The 17,025-nt window shown below is 40.9% G+C and overlaps 1 protein-coding gene across 4 annotated transcripts in view; it reads left to right on the top strand.

The window, feature by feature from the left end:
* thsd7ba (thrombospondin, type I, domain containing 7Ba) overlaps positions 1–17,025 on the top strand; it is a 356,829-nt gene that overhangs the window by 238,007 nt on the left and 101,797 nt on the right. For all 4 annotated transcript variants that reach the window (XM_047371186.1, XM_047371185.1, XM_047371187.1 and 1 more), the window contains exon 14: positions 16,302–16,493. In XM_047371186.1, coding sequence (XP_047227142.1) covers positions 16,302–16,493 — 192 coding nt within the window. The remainder of the gene's footprint in view (positions 1–16,301; positions 16,494–17,025) is intronic.

Raw genomic sequence — 17,025 nt, 5'->3', positions numbered from 1 at the left:
TTTTGTATTAAAAACACTTTTCTTTTATTGGTCGGATGAAATATGCTAATGTTGTGAGATAGGAATTTGGGGTTTTCATGAGCTGTATGCCACAATCATCTGTATTAAGACAATAAAATACCTGAAATATTTCAGTTAGTGTGCAATGAATCTAAAATATATGAATGTTAAATTTTCATCATGACATTATGGAAAATAATGAACTTTATCATAGTATGCTAATATTTTGAGAAGGACCTGTAAAATCCATAAAGAAAAAAGACAACAAACAAAAAAAGGCTCAGTCTCTTCCAAAATCCCCATTAACGAGTGACACACTGTAAATATACTTCTGTTCATGCGCCTTCCCCACAAATCCAGTTTGGCTTTAAATGCAACAACTTTATGTGCCAACTTAAGAATTTCACAATGCATAGACTCACATTCAGGCCCTACTTAATCTGAGCAGTTAAACTCGACAGCCAGTTTTGTCTGTGCCTATGCTGAACTGTAATTATCTAGTAACTTGAATAGTTCTGCAGCTGTGGATTTGGTTGGCAACGATAGTGCATATAAAATATCCTACTGCACATCCTCCTGATTAAGGTATTGCACATTAACAATTAGTAGTCCCTGGCTGTCAGTCTTTGCTGTTTCCTCAATGCACAGAGAGAAAGTGCTAACCAAAAGAGGCACCTCTGCTGTCTTTTTAGACTCAGCCTCTCCTAGACGTTCAGAGCAAATATCTTTAGTGGCAGGCAGGATACATTTTTCTATAGGTTTGTTTGGTCTGTGTTTCTGTTTATTAGTTACTTTGCCCATCCTCAGCCTTTGTATTTGTTATCACCTGTTCCTTCTGCTTCCCTGCCTCCTTGTCACACCTGTTCTGTTGATTATCTGCCTTTGTTATCTCACAGTATATAAGTTGGTTTTGTGTCTTTGTTCGTTGCTGGTTCCTTGTGTTCGTCACACCTCGTTCTTGTCCATGATTATGCTTTGTTTTTTGCCACGTCTTGCCTTGGGAAACCTGCAGTGATTTTGCTGAGTTTTTGACCTTGTAAAATAAATCTTTGAATTTCAAAGATGATCCTGCCGAGCTCTTGTCTGCACTTTGGTCCGATCCAAAACCACATCGTGACAGATTCAAGTAAATTTTGCAGCATCACTCTGTGTTGCCTTGAGAACTTTCAAGCAATTCCACTCGCAGCAGGCCTTTCTCTGTGTAATTATGACTGACATTTCTGAAGTGCATTTTTAATGAGCATGCAAAGAAAAGTGTTTGTAGCGTTCCCAGGTTAAGAGCAAGCCTCATTGACCTTTATAGCATCCTATTTGAATGTGATTAGAAAATGGCTAAGTTAAATACCTGTGACATTTAAAAACAAAAAAATGAAGTGTGAGATGGAAAATTGTAATTAGCAAAAACACAAAATTTAAATGTAGACCTAAGAATAACTAATAACTTTGAGTTACTTTTACTCCATGGATGGCAGAAACAATTCAGTGAAAAGGATACATAAATGTCAGATTGTTGTATAATTAAGGCACAATAATTGGCAATAGAGCCATGGTAGAGGAATGAAACAATTGACAAGGTGATGTTTAAGACTTCAAAACCGAGGGCTAAAATTCACCATTCCTACAGACTTAAAGACTAACCACTTACTTCTATATGCTTGAAAACATTAAACATACTTATTATAGGTAATATCAGGTACTTTCTCTCAAAGGTTCTATTTTACATTTCAGAATTCTAATGTGGAGAAAAAGTTTTAAATTATGCTCGAACATTATATTGATGCATAATTATTTACAAAAGCGATATGTTTTTCATTTAGGATGTTTTGCTTTGAGATCACCCCTCAGGACGAACGTTTGAACTAAAATAAGTTGGTACACTCTTGTTTAATTGTGATGTTGATAATACAGTGTTTTTCAAAAATATAATTTTTTCTTTAACTTTTATTACATTACAATATAGTATATATATAATATTTTAATTGATAGACAAACACAAAGTAGGATTAAAATGAAAGCTTTATAGAACCACGTTTTGCTGCGAAGCTGCAGGTTGATAAGGGGTTGTCTCTACCAAGCTTGCACATCCAGATACTAATAAGTTTGCTCATACATATACTAATATGCTCCTCCAGAGTTACCATGGAAAAGCAATGGTGAAAGCAATTAGTTGCAGTGAATTTTGTTTGGAGACAATAAAATAAAGGGGAGTAAATAAATATGCATGCCACAATGTTATTGTTTTGTAAACAAATTTCAAAACATATCCGTTCCCTTCCATTTTATGTTATGCCTTAAAAAATATTGAATTTGATTTTAACATGACAAATTGCAATAACTTCATGAATAAATAACTTTATGAAAGTGTTGTAAATATTTTGGCCCATATCTTTTAAGCTTTCTTAAAGGTAAGCCAAGCGTTAGCTAGTTATCAGATTTTTTATCAGGTGAAGCACTCCTGCCTCCAAATAGTTCAAAGTTACTGTTGATTGTGGCAATAAAAACTTGAGAGGATAGTCACATAAATCCCCTAAGTAATTAAAGCTATTTTTTCAAGAAGCCATAAAGGCTTTCAGATCACTAATCTTTGTTTCATGAATGCACTGTTACAGGTGTTTCATGACTGTGCTGCAAGACTGTGAAAATAAATCATTTACGGAAACAATTTATAAAATATACTGTATATATATACTGTACAGGGGTTGGACAATTAAACTGAAACACCTGGTTTTAGACCACAATAATTTATTAGTATGGTGTAGGGCCTCCTTTTGCGGCCAATACAGCGTCAATTCATCTTGGGAATGACATATACAAGTCCTGCACAGTGGTCAGAGGGATTTTAAGCCATTCTTCTTGCAGGATAGTGGCCAGGTCACTACGTGATACTGGTGGAGGAAAACGTTTCCCAACTCGCTCCTCCAAAACACCCCAAAGTGGCTCAATAATATTTAGATCTGGTGAGTGTGCAGGCCATGGGAGATGTTCAACATCACTTTCATGTTCATCAAACCAATCTTTCACCAGTCTTGCTGTGTGTATTGGTGCATTGTCATCCTGATACACGGCTCTGCCTTCAGGATACAATGTTTGAACCATTGGATGCACATGGTCCTCAAGAATGGTTCGGTAGTCCTTGGCAGTGACGTGCCCATTTAGCACAAGTATTGGGCCAAGGGAATGCCATGATATGGCAGCCCAAACCATCACTGATCTACCCCCATGCTTCACTCTGGGCATGCAACAGTCTAGGTGGTACGCTTCTTTGGGGCTTCTCCACACCGTAACTCTCCCGGATGTGGGGAAAACAGTAAAGGTGGACTCATCAGAGAACAATACATGTTTCACATTGTCCACAGCCCAAGATTTGCACTCCTTGCACCATTGAAACCGATGTTTGGGATTGGCATGAGTGACCAAAGGTTTGGCTATAGCAGCCCGGCCGTGTATATTGACCCTGTGGAGCTCCCGACGGACAGCTCTGGTGGAAACAGGAGAGTTGAGGTGCATATTTAATTCTGCCGTGATTTGGGCAGCCGTGGTTTTATGTTTTTTGGATGCAATCCGGGTTAGCACCCGAACATCCCTTTCAGACAGATTCCTCTTGCGTCCACAGTTAATCCTGTTGGATGTGGTTCGTCCTTCTTGGTGGTATGCTGACATTACCCTGGATACCGTGGCTCTTGATACATCACAAAGACTTGCTGTCTTGGTCACAGATGCGCCAGCAAGACATGCACCAACAATTTGTCCTCTTTTGAACTCTGGTATGTCACCCATAATGTTGTGTGCATTTCAATATTTTGAGAAAAACTGTGCGCTTACCCTGCTAATTGAACCTTCACACTCTGCTCTTCCTGGTGCAATGTGCAATCAATGAAGACTGGCTACAAGGCTGGTCCAATTTAGCCTTGACACCTCCCACACTAAAATGACAGGTGTTTGAAGTTTCATTGTCCAACCTCTGTATATTCATACAGTATATTTTTTAACCCACAACATACTAACTGATACATGGTTTATGTATGAAACATTAATGTGAATAACAGGTCAGGGAACCTTATTATATTATGATATGCTATATTGATATATTGCATATATCACTGGCCCCCAAGGGGGGATTCATGCTGTTGCCTTGGCACCAGACTCATCCTCCCTCTCATATGCAACACCACATTAGGGATGGCGTGATTATCGATTGGATTGTCTATCGGCGATTGAAGGGTTTGAAAATCTATTTTATATGCGCGCTTCTCTGTAATTTAAAATATTTTAATCATCATCCCCGTGATCTGTGCAATAGAGGGAATAAAATGCGTCTTTCTCTTTTTTCCTTTCACTTTTCTCGGAGTAAGCGCCAACGCGGCTCCTCTTCACGTCTCTCCCCTCGTCATCTTCTTGCTCTATACTCTGTGCGTCACAAGTGGTGCCGATAGTGCTGTATTATCACGTATAGTCAAAAAACGAATAAACCATGACAGGCATACATTTGAACAAGTAATTTTATTACAAATTGAGAGCTACAGTGTGAAATAAACAGGCTTTAAGAAATAATGTGTACAAACAAAAAAACTTAGTTAAACGGTAGAATTTCTTAGAAAATGTGAACGTTACCACCACAAAATAAAATCACTTCAAATTTGACACCTACCTAGGTTTGCCTTTCATAAGAAATTATTTCGAACGAACTTAAAGCTTAAAACATTAAGCAATAGAACATTGCAGCCTGCGTATGATAAACAAATGAAAATAAACATATTACCTACTTTTACAAATTATTTGACAAGAAAACAAGCATGTTAACTTTATCTGGCTTTAGCAGACTGCGGTACCGGGTTACAACATTCCCTGCTTTACTGAAAATGCGCTCCGATGGCGTGCTGGTCGCAGGAATGCACAAATATTTCTGTGCAATTTTTGCCATTAAGGGTAAGCGGCTTTCGTTCCTTTTCCACCATTCAAGAGCGTTGGTTTCTCCATCAACTACCTCTTCTTGGAGGTAATTCGCCATTTTTGCCTGCGCTTGCTGCTCAGGAGTTGCAACAGCAGCAGGCCTTATTGTGCCAAGGAAACTGCCCAATGTTTTCTTCTTTTTGCTGTGTACCATGGGTCAAGGAGGGCAACTCTGCGCATTAACTGGATGATCTTGTCGTTATCAGTTTGGCACCGGTCTCTTTTTCCTTGAGAGTATCTTTAATCAAGTGAAGCAGAGGCAGCAGCGTTGAGATGGTGACATCACGCTCACTTGACGAGATGTCTGTAAATTCAGATACAGACTTTAGTCCTTCTGTGACAGCCTCCAGCACGCTTACATCTTCAATTCAATGATATTTTATTGATCCCCGAGGGGAAATTAGAATTCCAGTACAACCCATCCAAACATACATCATGACACAAGACAAGGGGAGGACGGGTCACCGAGGCTTTGCTGCCCACTCACAGGCGCTGCCCTTGCTAGATGAGAAAAGAGGCCACATTAGGTAAGTAGAGGAAAAAAAATCATATTTCACACTTTATCCTTAGCAGGATACAGTTTGAGATTGCAAAAAACCTCAGCACAAAGAAGCAACAAGTTTACAAAACAACATCATGCCGGGAACGGTGAAGGTGGTGTGAGGGGTGCATGTTTATCTTGAGCATGCGTGTGTGTGTGCAAGTGAGTATGTGCAAGTAAGTCCGTGAAGCACTGTCACAGAGACCATTGTCCTTGATGGTACGTTGGAATGTTCATCAACCGACCACAAAGTTCTGAGCAGGTCCACAGATGTCCTCAGGGAAGGGAGGGGGCAGAGGGAGCAGAGCGTCATGTTTACATAACTTCCAGGAGAGGTTGAAGATAGCCAGCCATCAGGGCCGTGCAAGGGAGCCAGATTCAGAAAAACAACAATTATTTGGGTTAGGCTGACTCTTAATTTTCCATCAGCCTTGAGAGTCTCGCTGGTGCTTCTCAAAGGCGAATCCAAACAGCCAAATTCCTGGTCTTTCGCCAGATCCGAGCGAACAACTTTCTCCAAGATTTATCCCATTTCACCCCTGAGTCCAGGAACTGCAACCTGCCTGCGAACATGTGTAAGGATCACACCAGTCTGCGATTCAGCTCACGTAACATCTCAGTCTGAGTGTTGATCGCCTTGAAGATCCCATCACACATGCCAGGCAGCCTCACAATTGCCAGAACTGCTGCTGACATTCTCCGAATTTCTCGATATGCCAGGTAACCGCTGACTCCAAAAAGCAGAAATCCTGATATCAAACATCCAATTATATACATATCTTCAACATCATCGACTGACATTATCGACAAACACACAATCCTCCACTTCTGCCAGGAGTCCATTGTGTATCCAGAGAAAAACGTCCAGCCCGCACAAGTTGGGCTCTCCTTCACCCTGTCTTCTCGTCGAGAAAATTTGATCAATTGCATTGAGAGACCAGCTGACCAAATCCATAACTTTGGAAGATATGCAAAAAGAGGCTCCAAAAAGAAGACAAGACAGAGCTGAAGCAGGTCAGATATGGGAGGGGTGCGGGAGACAGAGAAAAAGCGTCCTCCTCCACCGAGAGCAGCAAGAAAAAGAAAGAGCAGAAAGCTAATGGTTGGTAGTATGCGCCGACTCCTACCATCAGCAAAAACCCTTCTGATGTGAGGCAGCAGGGTGAGGATCCTCTCTGTCATGGCATATTTGCTGCCCCAGCGCGTTGCACAATCCTGTTTTATAAGAGAAAATATAATGGGAAAAGGGCGGTTATAGGCTGAGTAAAAGCAATGTGCATATTGTTACTTTCTCAATGCGCTGTCTTCTGTGTGTATGTTTGTATGCAGACACCGATAAAACTAGCCTCAATCTATGTTATGTTATTATTGGTAATAATACAGTGGCAACATTAAGCTAGTGATGAAATTGTACATTTTTAACAGAAAACATATGATTGAAACTGAGTTTGTTATCGCTTGGTGGGATAACGGCTATATGTTAATACTCACAGTTATTAAAGAAAGCGGTTTCTTTATCCCCTGTTGCTCTTGCTCTTTCCTGAGTTGCTGTTGCCTTTGCCAACTGTGTGAAAAGTCTCCATTTATTTGGCGACACATTCTGAAAGCCCGATCCGTTTTGTTTTTTTATTTATTCAAGGCATTGTTGATGGCTAAGTTCAAATTATGCCTGAAACAACTGATCCGTGTCCACTTAAGATCACAAACAGCTGCAACGATGTTGGCTCCGTTGTCGCTTGTAATGCAGACGACTTTCTCTTCTCCTATTCCCCATGCTGGCAACCCATCCTGGAGTGCTTCAGGTAGCACCGCCGCGGTGTGACTCTCTCTGTCTCGAGACATTTGGATTTTAATGTCCAGTCTTTTGAGACATAGTGCGCAATTATGGACATATAAGGAGACATGTTAATGCTTGACCATATATCCGTAGTCAAAGCAATGAAGTTCACCTCTTTTAATTCATTAACTATTTCCCCTCTCCGCTGTTCATACAGTTTTGGGACAGTAGTCTCTGAGAAATATTTCCTCCCAGGAGGTTCATACTACGCATCCAGTGTAGTCAACATTTTTTTGAAACTCTCTCTTTCAACCGTCTGAAATGGGACGCACTCCTTCGCCAGAAATCTTGCAACAGCTGTTGTACACTTGGTCCATCTTTCGCTGCCTGGCCTGTATTTAGTTGATTTAGCAAAAGCTGCTGATATTGTGGGCTGCCCCCGTGGCTGTCCCCCAGAAGCACCTGCAGCTCTGCTGGTTGGAGGCAGTTTTGCGGCCTCGGCGGGGTGATGGACTCGAATGTGCGCGAATAAATTTGTGGTTTGCCTATCCTTCACAGGCCCACATAATTTGCATAATGTGCAAATAGGCTGTGTTAGGTCTTGAGGCTCACCATCAGCATTTGGATAGAACCTAAAATATGCCCAAATAACCGACTTAGCATTCTTTTTGGGCACCAAATTGCTGTCTGACTCTGCCATGTTTTCGGCACCAAGATTGATTTTTTTTGATGACCTAATTGCGCCCGCCCCATCAGCCGATTGGATCATCTATCGACGATAGCCACTGACCTCGATCTTACGAACACAAAATAGGGCGATTTCCCATCCCTACACCACATAGCACTGTGGGATGATGGGCCTTGTGGGTACCATGCAGTGCCCTCCCTCTGCCATATTTGGCCCCGTACTGCACCTCAATTTAAATGCACTAGAGACGCTTAGGTTTTAGGGTGGTGGAGACTCTCCAACCCTGTTAACAAGCAGTGGGGTCTTGTACACCCTAGCAACAACTTTTATGTGCCCTTCCGACCTTGAACCTTCCGGTTTCCGACTGCCGCAGAGAGTTGGTGTCCACCCAACATTTTAGGGGCTTCGGGGGGTTCTCCCCTGCTTCGATGTCTCGCTCTGTGCCTCTATGGAATGAGTGCTGCTGCTCCTGTTCCTTGCTGGCAACCTGCTTCTGAGCAGGCTGTATGACTGCCCTGGGGTGATGCTTTATGTGTCAGCCATGGTGTAACGGAGGACCCCGGAATGCAGACGAGCAGGCTGTCATATAAGAACCGATCTTCCTGACCAACATGCAGAATCACTCTAGGACACAGGTAAGTTTCACAAGTTTAATTATCTCAAGAGGCAAAACTTTTAATTCTCCCAAAGGTTACGTTCTCTGGTCGTCTAATCCAGACTCTCGGGCTTTTGATCTCCAGGTAGATGATCTAAACAGGGGGTTCTTGGGGCACAATCCATAGGCAGCGATCCGGAGGGTCAGAAGGTGTGCTTCTAGTAAAGTTGGAGAGCGGGCAGGCTGGAGAATAGTTGGAGCTTGCAGAGGCAGCTGGTAGCTGGGTTCCAGGGTTTTTCTGTCTGAAGGTGAAGGAAGTGAATCTGGAGTTGTGATCCACACGACCTGAGAGCAGCAAAAACACGAGCTTAGGTTGCTGCAATGTTTACACAAAGACTTACAAAGTTTCAACCATGAACTTGGAAACTGGTATCTCCGAGGCATGAGTTACCACTCAACGTGGAGCATCAGGCGAAGAATGCTTGTCCTGCGGCTCCTTAAAAACGCTCCAGCCAAAATTGGATACAGGTCTGCAGTCTGCACACCACGCCCACCATCAAAGCCTCACACACACACACACACACACAGTAGCACAATGCAGATTGTGACACAGGCAGCATGATGGTGGGTGAATAAACTGATTTAATAAATGAATCTTACTACAGAAGGTGGTGGCATATATCGGCATGGAAAGGCCATGAACAACAAGAACTGGCAGAAAACAAAGTGACATGATCCGACAATGTTTCCGCGAGGAATGTACAGAACCAAGGTGTATATTTGGAGCAAGCACAAGGTGAAAAAAAAACCAAAACACAAAGTTCAGGCGGGCGACCAGGACATCACCCCGTGCAGCCACAAAGTTCAGACGGGCGCCAGGACCTGCAACACAGAGTCCTGGGTGGTCGGCGGCGAACGTGTGGAGAATGACAGAGGCGTAGAGACCATGGTGGCCAGCGGTGAAGACGAAGACATGGAGGCCAGCAGGGACGTAGAGACCGTGGTGGCGGCAACGGTGGCGAAGACAAGGAGGGCAGCAGGGACATAGAGACCTTGGCGGCCGGCAACGAAAGAACAGACGATCAGGAGACCAGCCGAGCAGATTATAGAGGACCCTCCAGCTCGGTGGAACTCCGGAGGCTTGGAGTCAGGCTTGGCCCTCACGGTGCCTGGCGAACCCTCAGAGGCTGAAGCAGAGTCTGGGGGACCCTCAGAGGCCAGAACGAGGACAAGCTGCTCCTTGAAGCTGAACCGCCTCACGGTCCCCCTGCTCCAGCAGCAGTGGAGAGGGCAGAACCTCCAGATCAGCTGGCAGATGTCTCATCACCTCCTCCATCAGCTGCTGAACCCAGCGATCACTGGCACTCTCCTGCTTACCGCGAGGTCCAATTTTGGCAAAAACATTCTGTCAGGTGCGGTGTAACGAAGGACCCCGGAATGCATGATGGTAGGTGAATAAACAGATTTAATAAATGAAACTTACTTCAGAAGGTGGTGGCAAATAGAGACATGGAAAGGCTTGGCATGAACAAGAACTGGCAATAAACAAAGTGACATGATCCAAAAATGTTTCTGCGAGGAATGAACAGAACAGAGGTATATATATGGAGCAAGAACAAGGTGAAAAGAGGAGACTGATTTGCTTAGTGCAGGTGAACCGAATAAAGTTAATTGACAGACAGGACAGAACACAACGTGACTGGAGCAAAACAGAAATTCAAGGATACAAGCTAATAGAAACATGACTAAAAAAACATGAAACTAAAGCATAACCAGATCCAAAAACATAACTTGATAAAACATGAACTAGAAGACAACAACTAAAGCATGACCAGGAAAATAATAAACAGAAGCATGATTCAAAACCTTAACTGTGAGAAACATATGAGAAAAACCGGGAACCAAAAACCAAACAACCCCAAATCATAACATTATGTCTGGCTGCCTGGGACTGCTGCGGCCTTCTGGAGCCAGGCCTACCTCCCCTTTGCTGCTCTTTGGTGCTGTGGATTGCAGGCCTTCTGCCGTTCTTGCCACACCTACAAACTTGCACTCACACACACCGACTCAAAACAAATACTCTTATTTCTCCATGTATGCTCACCCACCAATGCACACACAATTTCTCAAAATGGTTAAAGGTCTTACAAACACAGGTTACATTAATATCAATGTGGCTTGCCTACTCTGATGCTGGATTGAATCTGGAGTTAATAAAGTTACTCACGCAATTAGGATACTGTCTCAAGATATCCTTTTTGTAGAGCAAAACTGCCTTGGCACATGTAGGCAACCATCTGCTCTATATGGTATCCCTAAAACCCTGCGAGAGGCATAAGCAAAGTGTTTATACATGGAATGATACATTTGTTTTCATGTTGACATTTTCTGACCCTTCCATCTGAGTGTGTAATCTAGATTTATTTGTCCCAGCAAATCTTTTCCAAATCTGCTATTGACCCATTGAAAATTGTAGCATAAGTGTTTTTAGTTGACACTGAGAGTTGCAGTTAAAAACACTTATGCTGCTGTAAACTACCTGCTTCATGGTTGAAGATGTTGTAAATTTAAAGATTTCATTCACCTTGGTTTTCATAAATAATGGGAACACCGTGGCGATGGTGGTAGGGGTTCGTCCTGTAACCAGCGGGTTGCCAGTTTGAACCTCTACTCTGTCTCAGTCGTTGTGTCCTTGGGCAAGAAACTTCACCCGCTGCAGCCTCACTTCTGTCAGTCTGCCCAGGGTAACTGTGGCTATAATATAGCTTGCCACTGTGAATATGTGTATGAACAGACTGATTGTAGTGTAAAGCGCTTTGGGGTCCTCTGACTTGATAAAGCGCTAGTACAGGCCATTTAATACATTTTTGTCTCCCTCTCATTTACACTTTTTCCGAACCATTATCTGTAAACTGCAGAGTGAGTGCATAAAAATAGCAGTAAAGTATCAGTCACTGAAATACTCAGACATAAGTACACTAACACCAGTGACCGTGACATGTTTGAACCTCAGCAAGTTGTCCTCACCACGTTCAGATGCCTATATGGTGTTGCATATATGCCTATATGGTTGGTGGATATTTTTGTTAGTAAACAACAGGTGAACCTAATAAAGTGGCTGTTGTATGATTGAAAAATGACATGTAAGGTGGCTTCATTATATTCCATAAAATGTACTTGCTTATGTAATTCTGACACATTCCTCCCCCAGTAAATGATTGCATAAGACATTTCTTCTTGCAGAAGGTTTATCCCTTCATTCAAAACAAGGTCAGATGTTAGTGTCCGCTTTGCATCTTGAGCTTTAGAGTGTAACATCAACTGTAGATTGGCCTACAGTATGTATTACTGTATGCTCAAAAATGTGTGGAAACCTGCACAGAGGATGTGCAGCTGCACTGACAGCCTCAAGCCTTTTTAAGTGTAAGTCTACAAGCCTGGCAAAATTTATTTTATTTGTTTCTGGGCAAGTCAATCAAACTCACCCAAATTAGATGGGGGAATTGCTTCACAGCGAGTCTTCCCAAAGGACTTCACACTGCTTTAATGTTCAAATGCAGCTGAAGTAACCCCAATACGTTTAGTGTTTTCCTCAGGCTAGGCTGTTTAATCTTTGGTTATGATATTTTTAGCTTTTTTCTTGCTAAAATATAATCTCTGCCCTAATCATAGAGATGATTTTCTCTCAAGACTGCAGTATTGTATATGTATTTTTTGCATTACATCTTAGAGCAATCACCCTGTCGCAGAAAAGGATCCTAGCAGTAGGATGCTGCCATCATCTTGTATGAGAGTAGATATAGTGTTAATGAGGTGAAGCTGACTGCCCAGTTTTCCCATTACAGGCCGTTTGGTATAGCTGCCAGATAGTCAAGGAAAAGCCTTCCCACCCTAATGGCTCAGCTTGAAAAAGACCAATGTAGGTAAAGTGTTTGTGGGTCCACATGGATTCTACTTTAGAATGATAGAAGCTTATGTGCTTTGAGGCATCATGTTACTTGCTTAGATATGAGCCTTAAATTATCCTGTTCAGTAGGTCTTCAGACAGGTCCTTGGTTTTCACTTTGACATTACATGTTTTACCATATAAACTGTAAAGAAAAACATTTAAAAAGGGGACACTCTGTCATCACGATTCTATTATGTAAAGCAAATGTTATCACAGATTAACAACCACACATTACTATACCAGAAAAGTTCAACTACAATGCAAAAATGAAAAGAAAAAAAAACTGATTCAATAGCTTTAACAAATCATTTTACCACCATTTGCCTTAGGTAGCTTGCTTCTTTATGACTTTATTTATGACCCTCTTGCTTTGTTGTAGAGAAGTTAATGCCTACTTTGCTTTATATATATATATATATATATATATATAATTTTTTTTTAATTTAGGTTTGCAGGCTTCTGCTGTAAACAGAACTCTGCTGAGGTCCTGCCATAGCACATCAATCAGATTAAAGTCTATTTGAGACATTGTCTGATTTTATGCAGTTCTTTAGAATATTGTTCTGTTACATGACCTAATTATGACCAATATTCTGCTCTAAGACATTTCAACTTATATTACTGCTACCTTAGGTACCTTTTAGACACCACTATGACATTAAAAATCAGACAGAATTTAAATTATCTCTTGAGGCTGAATGAACAGGGGCTTCATGACTTTACTTTCTTTGTTCATATAGCACTAATTCAAAACAAATCCCATCTCACGGCACTGTAAAAGAGAAAAAGGTCCAATTCATATTCAGAAATATATACCATATCAAACCAATACAATACAATCATGCAGACAGATTCTAAATAAAACCTACATAAATTCCACTTCAATCTGAGTTATAATTCAGCAAAATCAAAATCTATTTATAATGCCAACTGTTGCAAAAGTGTCTTTCTGAGGAAGCCTGGCTTATTCCCATGGTGACAGAACAAAGGAACAACTTCCTATAAAGAACACAGGACATGCTCCATTACACCTAATGGAGTTGGAGAATTCCCTAAATCCATGCACAAAAGATCTGCAGTAGTAGCTCATCCATGACATCTAGCCTGCCAACAGCTGCATGGCCTAGTATTTAAAGAATCTGAAGGTAAAGTAGCCACATCATGCTTATACTAAGACTACAACCTAGTCATGCCTACAGTACAAAAGACAGTGGTTTCAGTAGCATAATTAATGCTCCTTAGCACCACAAGTGCTATTTGAATGAAGTTCTGCCACAGGAAAAAAATTATAAACTCCACTATGTTCAGGTCTCTTCTACATAGAGATCTATATGTGCTGTGGGAGAAGGGCTCATACTTCTAAATGGGAAGCTTTGGGATTGTGTTCAATGTAAAGGATGGTCCAGGATCAGGAGGAGGAATTTACCGTAGTGACAGCGCAACTCATGAAAAACAACTCTAACCTCTGAAGCTTTGGTGTGGTCAACTCAGAGTGATGATTAAAAAAACACAAAGATTTTGAATTTTAAGTGGATGATTCCCTCTTCCCATATTCTCCAAGAGTTATGCACAGAGCACAACCAATAAATGTTGCCTCCTCTGCTGCACTGTCACCTAAACCAGAAACCTTCCATGTTTAGAAGAAAATGTTGTAGATTGTAAAAATAGAATAAAGTATTTGCGATAATACTACTGTGATAGGATGGCATGAAGGCACTAAAATTAGGTTTTTTTAAATATCTCATAATCCAGCTACTTTCGAAGAGTCTAGGAGATCTCTGAGACGGAAAGGTTTACTAATCTGATGTGAACGAGATTATTACTACTGCATTTAGTTTTGATTTTTGTAAAAATAAAGTTCATTAAAATAAATTTTTGACATATTTTGGTCATTTACTTCATGAAGCACATAAAAAAAGAACTAAGAAAGCCAGAAAACCTCAAGACCATTGAAAGCAAATATAACTTTACTGTGGCAACATTAAACCTCTAATGAAGATAAGCAATTCAAAAAAAAACTTTCATTAAGCAGCAAACAACCAAGAAAGCAGTGAGTTCTTTTTTTCATTATCCTTTAATACACTGTGTCAGAATCTAACCCCAGAACTGTGTCAATTCTGGGTGCTTGCATTATTATCTTCTCCGGGTAGAACTGGAGCTCTTGCAAAAAATTATTCTGTGAAAGATGAGTCTTGCTGATGATCTATAGCTGCAAGTAAGATGTGGCTTAATGGCTATGATGATTCTGGACTACATTACTCTTCCCTATACTTTATGAAGATCATTTTACACTGAACTAATATGGAAATTATACTTGATACTGAGAGTGTGAGCAATAAAAACCTGCTATTAAAAGTAATAGTAGAAATGCATCTTGGGTTGATAAAGACGAAACCTACCCTTGGTTTAAAAAAGCCTATTATGTGTACTCCACTATCATGGCATAAAGTTATTGGCAAGTTTCCTTAAAATATCCCCTTTCGAGTGATTATCAAAGATGCTCACTTTTACCTATAAGTGTATAATGAGAACTGATCCCTGACACTAGTGGAGATATTGTGGCAAGAACTTCATATTTTCTGAGATTTTTCTTTAAAAACCCACACAAATGAGCTTAGGCAACCAGACTGAAATAAGTATATTTAAAATGGATGGTCTGCAGTTCAAAGTCAGAAAGTCCAAACAGCAACGCTAATAAAAGTCACAGAGAACGACATAATGAGGCTGTCTGTGGTAGAGATGGCTCTCTAAGAGAAAAGGTGAAAGGCTAGAAATAAATACCAGTGAAGACAAGGAGTCATTACCATAGTGATAATAGTTGGATGACTTCCCTGCAGCTTGTGAAGTTTCTTTTTTTATTTTTACAAAAAAATCGAATGAAGCTCCCTCAGAAACCATCATTTTGTTATATATACACCTTTATTCATTGTAAATGTCTTGTATTTAGAGCTATGATTATTAGTGTTACATAAATGTACCTTAATAACAGTTATCATTGCCCTTGCAGGGCTTTCTATGTAAATGTCCACCCCACGCATCCACAGTAGACATGTTACAAACCATACAGTTTTTGTCAGAGGGTAAAATTTGAAAGTCAAATGGGAGTCAATACAATAGATATATGAATATGTGTTTGTAAATCAGTGAACTCTCTAAGGCATTGAGGTGTTAGAGTAGGTTTTTCTCAACATTTTATATTTTTAAATCTCCAGTGTTGATGAGACAGGACCCTATTGTCCTATACATTATGTTATGTTTACATGTTTGTCTGTGTTCCTGGTTTAGAGAAGCTTCACTCAACTCACTTGGCCATTTGTGTTTTTATTCCTCATTGAAGAGTTAACTCTTTAGCATCTGCAGAAAATTGCCATCCTTGTCATCACCCTAATCTTTAGCTACCTGCACAGATGTAAGCCCGGAATCTCCAAAAACCTCTACTCAAAACATGCTGGTGAAATTAAAAGATTAATTTAAACCTACATCCACCAGGAGTCTAAATATACATAATATAACAAAATAATCTATTTTATAATGATTTGTTTAGAGGTGTTTCTATTACATCATCGTTTCAAATAGTTGCACATTTCTAATCTACGTGACACCTAACAGTAATGTACATTTGGACTTTGGAAATGCATAATGACCATTTTTGCAAATCATTCATTAATTTGAAAAAAATATATAGATTTGGGCCCCCAAAACCTCTGGGTCATTAACTACTTCCCCTGTGCGCTGCTAAAGCTACTTTGTGAATATTAATCATCATGTAACTGGACTCATTCCATCTCTATGTGTCTGCAGGAATCAGTTGTGTTGGAGAGGATGGTGAGCCAGCCAACATGACACAGTGTCTGCAATGGGCTGGCCCTTTTCCCTCTCAGATTAGAGAGTGCCGGGTGGCTTGCAAGGATGACTGCACTCTGACTGCTTGGTCCAAGTTTTCTGAATGTGCCGGATGCGGCAGCTCATGTACCCGCAGGCGTTCGCTTGTAGGTAAGAACTGTGCTTTTACTTTTCACGTTGTGGGGACATTAATATCATACAAAAACAGTTACTTCATTCAACACTCCAGAACTTCTCTGAGGTCAAACGTTCTCACATTGCTGCTCAATGTTTTCATTTATTTGGCTTACAGTGACTTTGGAAATAAATTAAAGCTGAGAAGACGAAAGATTTTGTCGTGCCTGACTATCGAGTATGAGGTTGCAGCTATTTCCTTAAGGCAGTCTTAGGACAGCCTGATGCTTATCGATCTTGCCAAGGCACCAGCAGATAGGATTTATTTGCCTCTTCTTGGACAGAACTAAGTGCAGCATATTCCTCACATACTCAGAAGGTTGTACACTTTGATGTGCCACGTACTATAAACTGTGTCTCTGCTGTCATTCGGGTCTTTTTACTATAACTTTACACTGTCCCTGTAGCATTACGTCAGGTTGAAATTAGTTCTCTTACAGCTTGTAATCTCCCATTTGGTGCAGATGGCAGAAAATGAATTGCATGCCGGGGTTGCAGACCAGACTGG

Source organism: Girardinichthys multiradiatus, chromosome 7 (genome assembly GCF_021462225.1).
Source record: "Girardinichthys multiradiatus isolate DD_20200921_A chromosome 7, DD_fGirMul_XY1, whole genome shotgun sequence".
NCBI classification, from domain to species: Eukaryota; Metazoa; Chordata; class Actinopteri; order Cyprinodontiformes; family Goodeidae; genus Girardinichthys; species Girardinichthys multiradiatus.
Note: the sequence above shows the minus strand (reverse complement) of the source record. Positions and strands in the feature narration are given on the sequence as shown.